General features: G+C 45.3%; 1 protein-coding gene across 1 annotated transcript in view; it reads left to right on the top strand.

Annotated features, from left to right (window-relative positions):
* Window positions 1-1,935: 1,935 nt before the first annotated feature.
* The window catches only part of LOC136675431 (calmodulin-regulated spectrin-associated protein 2-like), a 67,607-nt gene continuing 52,042 nt past the window's right edge, over window positions 1,936-17,500 (top strand). Inside the window, exons 1-2 of the mRNA XM_066651978.1 lie at window positions 1,936-2,444; window positions 14,357-14,616. Coding sequence (XP_066508075.1) covers window positions 2,315-2,444; window positions 14,357-14,616 — 390 coding nt within the window. The 5' untranslated portion in view covers window positions 1,936-2,314. The remainder of the gene's footprint in view (window positions 2,445-14,356; window positions 14,617-17,500) is intronic.

Here is a 17,500-nt window from a genome sequence, read left to right as displayed (position 1 = left end):
TTTGGGCGTCACGGTGGTGCAGCAGGTAGTGTCGCAGTCACACAGCTGCAGGGACCTGGAGGTTGTGGGTTCGAGTCCCGCTCCGGGTGACTGTCTGTGAGGAGTGTGGTGTGTTCTCCCTGTGTCTGCGTGGGTTTCCTCCGGGTGACTGTCTGTGAGGAGTGTGGTGTGTTCTCCCTGTGTCTGCGTGGGTTTCCTCCGGGTGACTGTCTGTGAGGAGTGTGGTGTGTTCTCCTGTGTCTGCGTGGGTTTCCTCCAGGTGACTGTCTGTGAAGAGTGTGGTGTGTTCTCTCTGTGTCTGCGTGGGTTTCCTCCGGGTGACTGTCTGTGAGGAGTGTGGTGTGTTCTCCCTGTGTCTGCGTGGGTTTCCTCCGGGTGACTGTCTGTGAGGAGTGTGGTGTGTTCTCTCTGTGTCTGTGTGGGTTTCCTCTTGGTGACTGTCTGTGAGGAGTGTGGTGTGTTCTCTCTGTGTCTGCGTGGGTTTTCTCCAGGTGACTGTCTGTGAGGAGTGTGGTGTGTTCTCTCTGTGTCTGTGTGGGTTTCCTCCGGGTGACTGTCTGTGAGGAGTGTGGTGTGTTATCTCTGTGTCTGCGTGGGTTTTCTCCAGGTGACTGTCTGTGAGGAGTGTGGTGTGTTCTGTCTGTGTCTGTGTGGGTTTCCTCCGGGTGCCCTGATTTCCTGCCAAGCTCCAAAAACACATGTTGGTAGTTGGATTGGCGACTCAAGGTGTGTCCGTAGGTGTGAGTGAATGTGTGAGTGTGTGTTGCCCTGTGAAGGACTGGCGCCCCCTCCAGGGTGTATTCCCGCCTTGCTCCCAATGATTCCAGGTAGGCTTTGGACACACCGCGACCCTGAACTGGATAAGGGTTACAGACAATGAATGAATTCTGTGTTTCACACTTTTTACAACTGAATATAAAGTATTTACACACAGTATTTATCAATTTTTACAAATGGAATCTACTAATCACTGCTTCTAGTTTTTGTTTTCATTTTTCATGCTGTTTGTCTGTATGTGTTCATGAATAAACAATGCTTTCCAAGATGTTTGGACAGGAGTGAGTTTACACCTCAGCAGCAGGCCCTCAATATAAACTTAGACCTGAAAACACCTTGATTTTTTTCACACGGGAGTTTGTTGCCAGATTGATCTCACACACACACACACACACACACTCACTGATAACACTCACACTCACACACACACGTATGACACCCACATACCATTGTAAAGTGCCAGAATAAGCACGAACATAAGGAAGGAGAATATATTTATACTTTCACAGTCCCAGCCCCAAACAACGACAGTCAGAGCTTTGCACTGTTTACATAGGGCTACAGCGATCCCGGAATAATCTGGAAAAGTAATGCATTTCTAGTAATAGTCCTGTCATTAAAGGACAGATCAGAGCCAGTGATGGAACTGAGAAACTGTTCAAGTTCAAAAACAAGATGGACATTTAACTTCTGGACATTTTGGACCAAGAACTGAACCCCAGCTGTAGCCCGTTCTCCATCGCAACGTACCCTTTAATCGTACAGAAGGTTCTAGACACAGCCATGTTCTTAAAAAGGCTTCCACAAGGCTTCTTTAATAAAGTGTGTATTAGTCAAAACGATGATATAAATATAAATACGTCATAATTACAACACAGAAAGTCATACGCCAAATTATAGAAAGGTCAAGGGGCTCCTCCTTTATTAGAAACGTATTTGTGATGTTTTAAAATCAATGTGTGTGCGCAGATGGCGGGATCTCATTATCCAATCCTGTCGCATGGGGCGGGGCCTGTCCGAAAACGGGTAGGAGAAAAAACAACAGCCTCGCAGGCCGGACTGCGGTTGGGCGTTTCGTCGCATGCGCACTGCAGCTGCTGTTTTCAGGGCAGTGCTGCAGGCGGACCGCAGAGAGAGCAGCGTGATTTGGGAGATGGGGGGGCAGCCTACAGTCACAAACTTAGAGGGGAGAGGAAAAATACTCTGAAATGACACGCGGCAGCGGTTTAATCGCGTAGATTTTTCAAACTCACGCGCGGACGTCTTCCTCTGGGGGTGTGGAGCGAGTTTAACGGAAAAGTCAAGCCCACGGCAACCTGAGGATAACGGCAGAGGACGGATGAAGCTCCCGCAGCTGGATCGAGCGGCGCTGCGGAGAGACGCGGGCCAAGCCCCTGCAGCGCGTTCGGGAGCCGCCGGTGATCCTCGAGCTCTGGAAGTGGCCCGTTATCTCCGTGTGTTTTTGGCGCAGTAAAGCTCGGGTCACTGGAATGTGAGCCACCGCGGTGTGTGTGTGTGAGAGAGAGAGAGAGAGAACATGGGAGAGGCCAAAGCGCCCAGGAGCACCTTCATCGTCCCCACCATCAAATCCTTCGAGCAGTACGACTTCTCCAGGGCTAAAATATCGTGCAGTTTGACGTGGCTTGTGGCCAAAGCCTTCGGCTCAGGTAGGGGGCGCCTTTTTACCCGTTCAAACACTAGTCATTCTTCATTTTCTCTCTAAAGAGGTCGCGTGTGAATGACAAGTTTGTGAACTGTGAACCCCTCGCTGGGCCGCAGCCTCTTCCTTCTCCAGCTCCTAACTGAGTCTATTCAGAGGCTTGGATGAATTAGGGGCTTACTTTGGCCTAAACTGCAGTGTCAGCCCAGTCAACACGCCCACATTCCCCGGCAGAGGCAGCCCACCTGCTCAGGTGTAGTGACCCGTGCTCCACCAGGGTGATGCTGGGAACAGACCGTGTGTTAATGAGGTAAATCCACACTAGTGTCTTTCAGGTTCCAGGAAGAGAGTCAGACTGAAATATGTAACACACTTACAGCTGGTGCTTAAACTACAGTTAAACTACTTATTAATTATAAGGCTATAGGCTACACAGCATTAACAGGGTTAAGGACATGGCATTCCTTTCCCCAGAAATGCTAATGATAATTAAAAAGGAAAGGGAAAGACATAATAGAATAATATCTTACGATAATAAAGAGACTATTAATAGCTGTTAGAAATGGTCTCCAAGGAAGGTTTTAGTTTTCTTTGTATATATTTAGGGCTGGAAAATAATTCAAAATCAATATATATTCCAAATTTTCAATCAGTATCGACCAAAATTAAGAAATGTATTGTGATATAAATTGTGGCCGTATCGTCCAGCCCTGACCGAAACGGATTTATCTGAACGCTCCTTTCGGCTTTTTAAATAATCTGTTTGAAAAAGTCATGAAATGATTCTGGGCAAAATGAGTGTCTCATATTTAACACTAATGCTATATGTAAATATTTAAAGCTAACATGCTAACGCTAAGGTAGATGGGTTTGTTTTGGTTTTTGTTCTCCTCCAGGAAGCTGTTTCCTAGTTACCACAGCCTCAGAAAATCCTCACAGCGATAGCGTGGAAACCTTTCAGCCTCATTTCTTTGCTCCGCTGCTTAAATGAATCCCAAGAGGGAAATGAAATAAATGATAGCTTCTAGCTAGCCCTGGGTGCTTAGTTTAAGAATTTAGCAAACTACACAACAAACTGTTGCACGCTTCCTTTGAAATTTTGGGAAGAGAGGTTTTCCATCCTCTGTCCTGAGGCGAGACAAAACGACTTCATTTTAAAACTTCACACAGAGTCTCATTTAAATACTGACGTTTGTTGAATGTCTTCGTGAACTCTTCAAGTAGAAATTGCTGAATATTTTATTGAAGATTCAGCTACAAACAGAGGTTTAAATTGAGAAGATTTCACGTAGCGAAACTCTACCTGTGATATTTCAGACGTAACATTAGGTGACTGCACTTGCCTTAAACTTACTGTGTTCATTCATTCATTCATTCATTGTCTGTAACTGCGTCTCCAGTTAAGGGTTACACTGCGTCCGGAAGTGTAACGGAAATGTAACGTGAAATTAAATGTACAATTACTACTCATTTAACCCGCCTGTGGCAGTGAACACACACACACACACACACACACGCACTCACACACAGACTCGCATCCTAGTGCACTAGGGCCTGTGAACACACACCCAGAGCAGGGGGCAGTCATCCCACACATACACACACACACACACACATCTGTGGACATTTTACAGTTTTTTACACTGTTATTGTAACACTTTGTAATAAAAAGTTTAGAAAATTCTTGATAATGTTCAAATTGAGAAGGAAAGTGAAGAACATGAATATATAGTAATAATAAACCATTATTGTGAAATACTTTAATAATTCATTCATTCATTCCTTCACTGTCTGTAATCTTTATCCAGTTCAGGGAGGTGGTGGGTCTGGAGTCTACCTAGAATCACTGGGCGCAAGGCAGGAATACACCCTGGAGGGGGCGCCAGTCCTTCACAGGGCGACACACACTCACACATTCACTCAAATACTCACACCTACGGACACCATTTGTCAGACACAGGGAGAACACACCACACTCCTCACAGACAGTCACCCGGAGGAAACCCACACAGACACAGGGAGAACACACCACACTCCTCACAGACAGTCACCCGGAGGAAACCCACGCAGACACAGGGAGAACACACCACACTCCTCACAGACAGTCACCCGGAGGAAACCCACGCAGACACAGGGAGAACACACCACACTCCTCACAGACAGTCACCCGGAGGAAACCCACGCAGACACAGAGAGAACACACCACACTCCTCACAGACAGTCACCCGGAGGAAACCCACGCAGACACAGGGAGAACACACCACACTCCTCACAGACAGGCACCCGGAGGAAACCCACACAGACACAGAGAGAACACACTACACTCCTCACAGACAGTCACCCGGAGCAGGACTCGAACCCACAACCTCCAGGACCCTGGAGCTGTGACAGAGACACTACCTGCTGCGCTACTGTGCAGAAACTTTCTTACAGCCTAAGTATAAATAAACAAACTGTAAATGAAATGACTCTGGCTGTAAATATGAATGAACAGGGTGAATGAGGTCTACATAGACACATGTATATGGCTTGTCCTTACAAATGACTACAAACTACACAGAAACACTTCCACGTACCACTTCAACACCCAGTGATTTGAACCACCTCTGGTTTCAGTGAATCACACAGAGCTGGACCTGAGACTTCGTGTTTTAAAACTCCAGCTTTGACAAACAGACTGCAGCAATAAATCTGTGAAGCAGCAATTAAGGATGCACTTGTAGAGGTCCATTTAACACAGATATCTTTCCTCTTATTGTTTTCCTCCTTCTCCAGTAGCACGTTTGTTCTGTGCAGCGTTTTGTCTGTGACTACCCCTCTCTCTGCCTGCTGTCTTTGTCTCAATAGATCACTCTCAGCTTTCTGTTCAATATCATAAGCAGCAATGTGTGGAGTGGGTCAGGGTTTGCTTTTTTGTCACTGAACCCCTTCTAATCAGTAACAATCAGAGCTAGTGTTCTTTTTACCTCCTTCCTGGCTGCAGTCGCCTTTGCAGTACTTTCCTTTCCTTCATCCCCAGGCTGTGAATACACACAGCCTCAACGTGTTCTTTTATAGTCGCTGTTGGACTGTTTTTACAGAACATTAGCAAAAAGCTCAATGAACCTCATTACAACTAATGGGCTTCTGAAGGCTCCAAGGTTTGGCCTCATAGTGTTTCTTTAAAATATGTCCAGCCTCAGAGATGTCTTCTGAAAGAGGGAAGTGTGATCGGAACACGGCAATGTCCTTCAGAGGCGCTGCCTTCACTATCAAAACACCTTAGCATTAACAGAATAGTGTAGAATACTGGGATAGAATATTCCAAAACATGCCTTACCCAAGCGCGCGCACACACACACACACACACACCCCAATACCCACATGTACTCTGATGTGGTTTCTTGTGATGAAGAAGCCCAGTTCACCACAACAGAGGGCAGTTGTGGAGTGTGCTATAACAGGAAGGCCTCTGGGACTGTGTGTGTGTGTGTGTGAGGTCATAAAAGGGACGTACATATTTGGGTCGTACAGTATGGACGTGGTTAATGAGCAACATTAGTGACCATTTAGCCCCTCCCCTCGCCCCCTGCACTTTTAAAGAGATTGATAAGATAATTCAGTCGAGCGCAACGAATGTGCTAGTGATTCTTTAACAGTAATGATATGTAATAGTCTTTGTGTTGAGTAAAAAGGCACAGATTTGGTCCCTGACGGCCTTTTCTTTGAGTGTTTTCAAATAAAAACAATTCCAGTAAAAATGTGTTCTACTTTAAAGGGGCTGCTCTGCTCCCAGGGCACTATTGCTCACTAGCGTTTGTGCCTGCTCACTACTCATTAGTGTGTGTGTGTGTGTCTCCAGTAGAGATTGGTTAAATGTGGAGTCTCACTGCTTTTTTCACATGTTGTTTTTAGCCATTCCCTGAGGACCTGGTGACATCACGCCATGTGACTTTAACCAAATGCTAAACTGAGACTCTGCTAACAGCGATTACTTGGAAAAGAGACCCTTCCTACATCAGCCGTCACAGTCGTGCAGGAGAACAGAAAACATACTATTAATATAATAATCCAGAGAATATAGTCGTATCTTTATTAAGCGCTTGCTGGTGCACACTTTGCCGGTGGTTGATTTTAGATTTGCCTAAAAAAGTCAGCAAGTTCTAACTCATTAGTGGTGGCAGTGAAGCTGAAATGACGGGTCTTTGGCTGTTAATGTACCACAGCTCTGAAGCGAAAGCCACTGACCAGTGCTGCGTTTTGTAGTGGACACTCCTACAACGGCTGAATTGATCTTTATTAAAGGCTAAGCACCACTTAATGGACCTCCATGAATGTCTCACATTATTGTAGTTACTGACAGATATAAGTATGAATTAAAATGAAAATAGCAGCTTAATTTGCTTTAAAACTGACAATTTTATTAAATTGACGGAAAAACCCGAGCTCGCTACGGAAATTCTCGAACGCGACCGTGACGTCACTGGTGGACAACAGCTGAACAACGCCGCGATAAAACACCGTTATGACTGACTGTTATGACAGTATCTAGATAAATAACCAACATTATTCATGACAATAGCCTAGCAATAAGCTAAACTCAAATGTAGAGGTACCGTTATTCTTGTAAATGTGATCGAAGTCGAACTCGAATTCATCCGACACTATAAACCTCCGTAATGCAGCTACGTAGCCGAGTATAATCTGAGCCACCGAGTTTAGCGAGTCAAGCTAACGTTAACTAACACCAACTAAAACAGGCGAAGTGAGTGTCCTTACCCTGTTTACCTCCATGTTACAGAGGCTCTTGAACACCTTTCGTTGGTGTCCTTACATGCCCATATTGTTGGAAAAGCGCCAGTGAAATGAGCTACAGATAACGGAGTGAGCGGATGGTCCTTTCCAAAGTGCCCGTTTAAAGTTGACAGATTTAGTCCATTTTCTGGATATTTTGGGATCTTTGGGCCATTTGTTCACAGTTGTCCCACTGTACATTGAATGATTGCAGCCAAAAACAACACACCTTTTCGTCATTTTGCATTAAATTAAGTGCAGCTTCTAGAGTGTTGTCCACCATCTACGTCACAGACAAGACGCCTATTAGAGTTTCCGGGGGGGGGGCAACGGTCTTTTAAACCTTATTCCTTGAATTAGTAAGAAATAACATGTTTTCTGATGATCAATAAACACAAGTTAGGAACTCAAACTCCACTGAATTTGTTTGTTTGACACTTTCATAGAGCTGCTGCTTAGCCTTTAAGATTCAAACGTAGTGACAGGTGTTAAATTAGCCACACAACTTGTGTAGAACTCAACGCTCTCCAGCATCTGTACAAACCTAAGACACAGTGTCTAAGGCCAAGTGTTGGATAAGTGTTTAACGCCCCATCGTTTGACTGCAGAGCAGTGGGTACCACATTCTCTGAAGAGATGGAACACCTCCTAAAACAGCTGGGATGACTAAATCCATTTTGATGCCCTTCATTAAAAAAGTGCTTTATAAATTAAATGTATTACTGTAACTACTACTTCTGGTCATTTATTACACACTGTGAATGTGGGCCAATTGAAAAGGTCCCAAACGACATGAAAACTAAACCAAACACGTCAAACAAATCACACTTCCTGAGGCCTCTATATTTAGTTTGAAGTTACTTGGTGTGCACTGACCTCTACTGCACTCCTCCCTCCACCCTGAGTGCAACACCAGCTCAGCACAATAACACTGCTGACCAACAAAGGCAGGAAGAGTAGCCATTACTGTTACGTCTTCAGAGTTTGACCAAACATCAACGTGACTGACAATGGAGTAGCCACTTCTGAGCGTATTGGCATTTGAGAGAGAGAGTGAGAGAGAGAGCAGGAGAGAGAGAGAGAGAGCAGGAGAGAGAGAGAGTGAGAGAGAGCAGAAGAGAGAGAGAGGGAGAGACAGAGTGAGAGAGCAGGAGAGAGAGAGAGCGAGAGACAGAGAGCAGGAGAGAGAGAGTGAGAGAGAGCAGGAGAGAGGGAGGGAGAGAGAGAGAGAGGAAACATCCTCAGAGCAGCATTTCACTACAGTGTCATTAATGACTCTGTCACTGATTTCTATTAAAAGTGTCACAAAGCGTTAAACACTTAAGGTCTGGCGCCCCCTACAGCAGGTAAAAGCATCAGTTTTAGGGGGTGGGGGAGTGGTTCTTAATGATTTCAGAAAGCCCTAAAGTAGACCATACCATTTCTGATAACATCTCCCTCCCATCTTTGGTCGCATTGTCTTTAAAGTTGCTGTTGTCGAAGTTAAAGAGGGCACTGTGTGTTTATGTAAGTAGCTGAACGTAAAGCTTGCTTTAACACTGTATTTCCTTCTGAATTAGACCGTGTCAGCTGCGTATGGATGGATGCTTTACTGTAAGGATTGTAAAACGTCCGGAGACATGCCTCCACCTCTGTTACTCTCTCTGTCTCCGTTATCTGGTGTAACACGACCATCTACAGGAACCATGCCTTCCCTAATCATTCACTTTACGTTTTCTTATTATTTTAATGTGCTTCAATGTTTCCAAGTCAAATTGTTACAAAAGCAAAATGGATGGTAGTACGTTTTCATTATTGACGTTATATAATGCCAGGTAACTTCAGGAGTGTCCTGTTGTAAGTAGCTGATAACCCCGTGCTCTCGGTGCAGACGGCGGAGGAATAGAGTGCATCTTCTGTCCTCTGTATAACATCTGTGGCACAGCCCATAGTGCGGATGACTGCTGCTTGTTTGTGTTACATCACTGTGGCCCCAGGAGTGTGTGCTGGATCTGATGCATGTGACTTGAGACTGAGCAGCAGTTGTTTGAAATGTGGGAAAAAAAAAGATAGGAGCAGGTCGTCCCTTTCGCTTTTCTCTTAGTTTTAAATGTGAAGCGTATGAATAGCATTGGGTTCTTTATTGCCCACTTTTAAAAAAACTGTTTATGAGCAGACAACACACAACGGTGTCATTTTAAATACAAAACTAAAACTGCATGCTCCTAACTACACATCTTTTGTAGTTTAACTTCAGGTGATGTGTTGGTTTCAGATGCAGAGTGTAGACTGGGGTCAGTGTGTTTTAACGTGTGTGTTTCCTCTGGTTTAGCTGCTGTTTCATTAAAACTTAAGAAGCAGTTTGAGACACTGTAGTTGCTGTTGTAGTTTATGGATCGTTTCAAATAAGTGCTGGTAGTTTTAGATGGACGTTGTTTGCAGTTTAGAGATTTCAGAGGGGTAGCGTCTGTAGTTTAAGGGTATTTTAGACAGACCGTGTGTGTAGTTGGGTGTCCTTTAAAAATGGGCATGGTTTGTAGTTTAGGGTCATTATCAGACTGTAGTTTAAGGGCTAGTTTTTAATGAGGGGTAAACTGGTAATTAGAGACTCATTTGGGCAGTGTTTTTAACTTTGAGCACGATCTCCCTTTAGTTTCTACCATATTCACCATAATCTGCCTCAGTTTAGTGCCCCGTTAAGATCTTGACTGAATGGATCAGATGCTTTAGTGTTGAATAAAAGTGGTGTTAGATGCAGGTTGTAAACTATATTCTTTTGATAAACAGAACTCCAGGAGGATATCAATCTATAGCCCTATCTGTCTGGGATTAGTTTTACCTGTGGATGTGGGGTAAAGTGATAATTACCGGGGTGTCTCAGTGATTACCTTCAGTAAAACAAGCAGCAAAGTTTATTAATCCTGTCTGAATTGACCTGTGGGGGAATATCACGTCATATTCCGGGTTAAAGGAGTTTTTCGCAGGTTTTCTAGAGAAATGAGAGTCTAAAAACTCCAGTAGCTCTGATGTGTCTGATCCACGCTGTGTGACGTCGGTGTGTGGATCGAGTAGCTGCTCCCATCTGTTATTTTCACTGAGAATTCTGAATCAGTGCGAATCCACCGTAAACATCACAGACGTATTGTGGAAGACTGACATTACCCCGGTTCCCCACGGAAAACTAATCCCATCTGAACAGAGCTAATATCAGACAGATGTGTTAAATGAGTACTGCCTGTGGGATCAGACGGTCCAGGCGTTGTATTTTGAATCCGTTTCACACGTGTAGTTTGTGTAGTTGACTGTCCCTCAGAGGGGAATTCTGCTGCAGGCCGAGTCCTCTCTTCCTCTGTGTGCTTGGTCTTCCGGACTGAGCTGCTTCCTGTCTCTCTGCTCTCTCATGGCTGAGCCACACAAAGGGAAAATGCATTTCAGGAGCTTGTTCAGGAAGGTGTGTGTGTGTGTGTGTGTGTGTGTGTGTGTGTGTGTGTGTGTGTGTGTGTGTGTGTGTGTGTGTGTGTGTGTGTGTGTGTGTGTGTGTGTGTGTGTGTGTGTGTGTGTGTGTGTGTGTGTGTGTGTGTGTGTGTGTGTGTGTGTGTGTGTGTGTGTGTGTGTGTGTGTGTGCTTGCTTGTCTCTGGGTGGAGGTGTGCTCTCGAAGCCTTTTCCAGAAGCTGGCAGAACCTCTTCCCCTGACCCAGCAGTTTTGTTGAATTGTTTGGAAAAGTGTTTTATGGAGTTTTCACTGGTTGCATGACCTCTGAGTTTAATAACGCTCTTAACCCCCGAGGCCAGCGCAGACAAAGATGCAGCACACTTCAGAATCAGATATGTTTAGACTCGCATGCCAACTGCTGCCTATTGGGAGTGAGTCTGATGCATTTTGCAGAGAAATGGAGTACTTTTGAGAAAAGAAAGTGTTCATTTACTCACATACAGTACAATGCAGCGCAGGCTGTGGATAAAACGTACTTAACGTCCTTGTAGGAAAAAGAGTTATGAGCATATCACACTTATCAGACTCTGAGCTGAAAGGAGAACTGCTGACTAACCTTTAATATTGTAATGTCATTAAAACACAGAAGAGGCTTTTGCCGTTGCCGTTTGCACCTGATTAACTTTCTTACCCTGAATGCAGGGGGTTGTGTGGTTTTGGACACTGCACGAGGCCCTGCAGCAGACATTCTCTAATGGCAGAGCACATTTTAATCACTGGATTAGCTCATGGAGTGGGAAAAGTGAAGTATATTTGCACCTTGTCTCACTGACCACTCACTCTCTGTTCTCCCTGAAAACACTGTGAAGGCAGAAAATGGTGGGTGGGAAAACAATGTTCTGTGAGTAATGTGCAGAAGAATTTCATAAGCAGTGAGAATGATTTTACCATGTTTTAACATAATGTTTACATCCCTCGTGGGTATGAAAGACACACACGGACACTTTTGAGTCACCAATCCACCTACCAACGTGTGCTTTTGGAGCGTGGGAGGAAACCGGAGCACCCGGAGGAAACCCACACAGACACAGGATAACACACACCACACTCCTCACAGACAGTCACCCGGAGGAAACCCACACAGACACAGGATAACACACACCACACTCCTCACAGACAGTCACCCGGAGGAAACCCACGCAGACACAGGATAACACACACCACACTCCTCACAGACAGTCACCCGGAGGAAACCCACGCAGACACAGGATAACACACACCACACTCCTCACAGACAGTCACCCGGAGGAAACCCACGCAGACACAGGATAACACACACCACACTCCTCACAGACAGTCACCCGGAGGAAACCCACGCAGACACAGGGAGAACACACCACACTCCTCACAGGCAGTCACCTGGAGGAAACCCATGCAGACACAGAGAGAACACACCACACTCCTCACAGACAGTCACCCGGAGGAAACCCACACAGACACAGAGAGAACACACCACACAGACGGTCACCCGGAGGAAACCCACGCACACACAGAGAGAACACACCACACAGACGGTCACCCGGAGGAAACCCACGCAGACACAGGGAGAACACACCACACTCCTCACAGGCAGTCACCCAGAGGAAACCCACGCAGACACAGAGAGAACACACCACACTCCTCACAGACAGTCACCCGGAGGAAACCCACGCAGACACAGGGAGAACACACCACACTCCTCACAGACAGTCACCCGGAGGAAACCCACGCAGACACAGGGAGAACACACCACACAGACGGTCACCCGGAGGAAACCCACACAGACACAGGGAGAACACACCACACTCCTCACAGACAGTTACCCGGAGGAAACCCACACAGACACAGAGAGAACACACCACACTCCTCACAGACAGTCACCCGGAGGAAACCCACGCAGACACAGAGTGAACACAGCACACTCCTCACAGACAGTCACCCGGAGGAAACCCACGCAGACACAGGGAGAACACACCACACTCCTCACAGACAGTTACCCGGTGGAAACCCACACAGACACAGAGAGAACACACCACACTCCTCACAGACAGTCACCCGGAGGAAACCCACGCAGACACAGAGAGAACACACCACACTCCTCACAGACAGTCACCCGGAGGAAACCCACGCAGACACAGAGAGAACACACCACACTCCTCACAGACAGTCACCCGGAGGATGTTCACAGTCTGCCCCCTCCACACTGCACTGATATAGAGACCTCTGTGGGGTCTCGGAGCTCTCTCAACGTTCAGAATCCAGTGTTACACTCTTCAGATATATTCTATGTTTCTTTAGTTTTATAATGAAAGGGTGAATGAGCAGAAGAGGGTTTGGGTTTAGCATCATTAGGAACACAGCAAAAGGTGTTGGATCTTATTTCTGAGATTGTGGCGTAATTACATAAATATCCCACAAAATCCTACCACCTCCCTCTGTGTTTAAGAAGGAACATATCCAGCGCTGCAGGGATCCCACCTCCACACCGTTACATTGTACAGTGACTAATGACAGCAGTGCTGTGTAAATATCCTCCTATATTTTGATTTGACATATTTTTCTTACTGCTCCTTCGTTCCTGTTTTAAAATGTCCACTCTCTTCCTTAAATTCTGTCTCTCATCTCACACAAATGATACATGATTCATGTTCTTTGGTTGTCTCTTTATAGACATAGTCCTGTAAATGTGTCCTTCCTGATTAGAGCTCAAGTGTGGCTCTTACAGGAGAAACCTGGCATTAACAACAAAAGATCTGTAAACACCACTTAGGCCCCACTCCATGTGTCCAAACACGTCCAAAACCAAACACTGCACCTTTAAGACATACGTTTCCTGCTGCTGGAAAACGTAAACACATTCTCCCTCTCACGCAGACACACACACTCGGAGGAAATAAGCCGGGAAACGCTGGAATCCACCACCCAGAGTCTGACTCACTCTGGAGAAGTGTAAGGAAGAAAGAATGTGCTCCACTCTTTGTATCTTTGTGTTTTAAGATCAGCACTGGGACTTTGGCGACTGGAAATTTGAAAAGATTTGTAACCGTCCTCTGGTCTTTTCACGCTTCATTCACTGGTGCTTTTGTAGCAGCTCTTCAGCAGAAGGAAAACCCATCAGACCTCTGTAGTGGTTACGCAGAGGATAAACATTACGTTTTGGAAATAAAACACTGCCCTACTGCAGTTTTTACTGTAGATCAGTGAGAACTTTACTATGTTCATTAAGAGACTAAACACAGACATTTGTTGACATTAGTCTTCTGCATTTAACCCATCAGTGGCAGTAAACACACACACACACACACACCCAGAGCAGGGGTCATCGCCATTTAACACCTACTGATGTAATCAGACAAATGTAAAACAAATCTAATTTACTGAGCCACTGAAATGTGACCTCTGACCTCTGACTGTGCTGTATATCATTCCTGAAAATATCACTATTTGCTTCCAGCTTTTCCCTGGAGAATGTAGGTGAAGTGTTGGCCAGCAAACAAACTTAGTCTCACTCACTCTGTGTCTGTGTGTGTGTCTGTCTCTCTCTCTCTCCCTCTGTGTCTGTGTGTGTGTCTCTCTCTCTCACTGTCTCTCTGTCTCTCACATTCTCTCTCACTCTCTCTCTCTCTCTCTCACTCTCTGTCTCTCTCTCTGTCTCTCACTCTGTCTCTCACTCTCCCTCTCTCTCTCTCTGTAGACAGTATCCCAGCGGAGTTGGAGGACCCATTCTATAAGGACCAGTATGAGCAGGAGCACCTGAAGCCGCCGGTGGTGTCTCTGCTGCTTTCTGCTGAGCTCTACTGCAGGGCTGGGAGTCTGATCCTGCGCAGTGACGCAGCCAAACCACTGCTGGGTCACAATGGGGTCATCCAGGCCCTTGCCCAGAAAGGCTTGTATGTCACTGACCAGGAGAGGCTTGTTACGGAGAGAGATCTCTGCAAAACACCCATTCAAATGGTAAGACTTCGTGTGATTTACTCTTTCCTTATTTGCTCCCACTGTTGATCTTAGCCAGGTATTTTCTGATGATGCTCAGATCTTCTCAGAGTTTGTAGTTTGGAAAGGTGTGGAAAAATATACTCAGTTAATGGTAGTTTTTACGTTGGCTTTAATTAGTGAAGCTGAGGTGAGCTGTGACACTTTCTTCCAATTCACTGCTGGAAGTGTTACTGAGGACTTCTTGTTCTTCTTCTTCATCATCTTCTTTTTCAACTTTTTCTTGTTGTTCTTATTTTCTTCTTTTTTCTTATTTTTGTTGTTGTTGTTCTTCTTCATCTTTTTCTTGTTCTTCTTTTTCTTGTTAGAACCAGATATGACAAAATGAATAAAACATGTATGTATACATTTTATTTCCACAGGTATGTCTTTATCAATATATTTGTGTTAATAACTATATTTATATACATATTTATTATATTTATTAATGCCTGTGTTCATTTTTGTTTGTTCTTTATTCTTATATAAAATGTATATTTGAAAAAATATGAACGATATAAAATAAAAATATGCTTTTATTAAAAATAATAAATAATACACAATTAAACAAATTGTGAAATATATAAATTAATATATAAAAGTAAATATGTATCAAATGTGCACTTAAAATCAAAAGAAACTATATATTACATGATGAAGTTGTTTTAATATATTTCTTGACTCTTTTCTTTTCTATTTTTTCTATTTTGATTTTGGTGCATCTCCTCACTGTCCAATCAAAAGTCTTTTGGAGTGTTTCTGTTGGTCATTCATCGTGAGGTTTTCACTGAGTGTGAAGAACAGCTGCTGTGTTCCGATGATGTATTTTAATTTTGTGATGATGTATTAGTGTGTTTTTAAGACTCATTTTGAATCCTGTGATTATGACTCTATGAAATCAATAAACTGCCCCTGGTTCCGCTGTGTTTCTGAGCTAATGAAGGTTCAGCTGATCAGAGTCTGAGGAGCGCTGGAGCCAGAGATGCACCAGTAGAACGGCTGTTAGTTTGTTAAAGGGTTGCTGTGCTGCAGTGATGTAGAGCTTGGTCTGGGAGTGGTTTGCTTGTGTTTCCAGTCGTGGTGCTTGGCTGTTTCTGCGCGGTGGAAAGTCTGGGGTTATGTAATAAATATGAGGACCATGCTGTAGACAACGTGGAATATGTTCTTTCTGCTCTTCTGCTTCTCTCTTTGTGTCATGGTCACTGTTCTGTAACAAGAACACCTCAGTTCTGTCTGATGCCTGTCGTCCAGTGACGTAACCTCAATAATAACATGCTCTCACACATCAGTTACTCACTACAGTACTGTATTTACTAACTGCTCTGCCAGGCACCACACACACACACACTCGCGCACTCACACACACACGCACACACACACACATTCACACTCTCTCTCTCACACATTCTCACACACACTCACACATTCTCACACACACTCACACACACATATTCACACACTCACACACACACACACTCACACACACACACACTCACACACACACATTCTCACTCTCACACACTCACACACACACATTCTCACTCTCACACACACACGCATTCTCACTCTCACACACTCACACACACACACATTCACACTCACACACACATTCTCACACACATACACACACATTCATACACACACACACACACATTCATACACACACACACACACACACATTCTCACACTCACACACACACATTCATACACTCACACACACACACTCACACATTCACACTCACACACACGCCCGCGCACACACACGCCCGCGCACACACATGCACACGCACAGAGATGCACACACATTCACACACACACACACTCACACACATTCACACACACACTGTGACTGTGACACTGAGCTGCAGTGTTTAAAATCATCTGTGGATCTTTTGTAGTGTGTCGCTGATGAAATGAAATATTATTCATTTCACTCTGAAATGCTACGTCCCGAGATCGGGGGGGGGGTTCTCACACTCGGGCTGTGTCTGAAACAGACAGGTACCTTGTGCTCTTGCCTCACGAGGCAACACTTTGCAGTGAATGTGTTTGTAACAGAGTCGCAGGGTTTTCAATATTTCAGCACACTTCCAGGGTCCTGTTCACTAGCGCCCCCTGTCAGAACCATTACAACTTTGAACAAAAACAGGCAGCATTGGCGCAGCACGTAGTGTCGCAGTCACACAGCTCCAGGGACCTGGAGGTTGTGGGTTTCATTCCCGCTCCGGGTGACTGTCTGTGAGGAGTGTGGTGTGTTCTCCCTGTGTCTGCGTGGGTTTCCTCCGGGTGACTGTCTGTGAGGAGTGTGCTGTGTTCACTCTGTGTCTGTGTGGGTTTCCTCCGGGTGACTGTCTGTGAGGAGTGTGGTGTGTTCTCCCTGTGTCTGCGTGGGTTTCCTCCGGGTGACTGTCTGTGAGGAGTGTGCTGTGTTCACTCTGTGTCTGTGTGGGTTTCCTCCGGGTGACTGTCTGTGAGGAGTGTGCTGTGTTCTCTCTGTGTCTGCGTGGGTTTCCTCCCGGTGCTCCGGTTTCCTCCCACAGTCCAAAAGCACATGTTGGTGAAGTGGCGACTCAAGTGTCCTTAGGTGTGTGTGTGTGTATGTGTTGCCCTGTGAAGGACTGGCGCCCCCTCCAGGGTGTATTCCCGCCTTGCACCCAGTGATTCTAGGTAGGCTCTGGACCCACCGCGACCCTGAACTGGATAAGGGTTACAGATAATGAATGAATGAATTTTAAACATGCATTAAATACAGACACGACTCTGCACCTTCCTCCATCAGAGAACTGCCTCAGTTACAGCTCTCCGCTCGGGTCAGACGCAGCCGGGATGTAAAACAAACACAGTGGATGGAGGTGGAACAATCCCA

Source organism: Hoplias malabaricus, chromosome X1 (assembly GCF_029633855.1).
Source record: "Hoplias malabaricus isolate fHopMal1 chromosome X1, fHopMal1.hap1, whole genome shotgun sequence".
In the NCBI taxonomy this organism is placed as follows: Eukaryota; Metazoa; Chordata; class Actinopteri; order Characiformes; family Erythrinidae; genus Hoplias; species Hoplias malabaricus.
The sequence above is the reverse complement of the archived record's forward strand: the minus strand, read 5'-3'. Positions and strand labels throughout refer to the sequence as shown.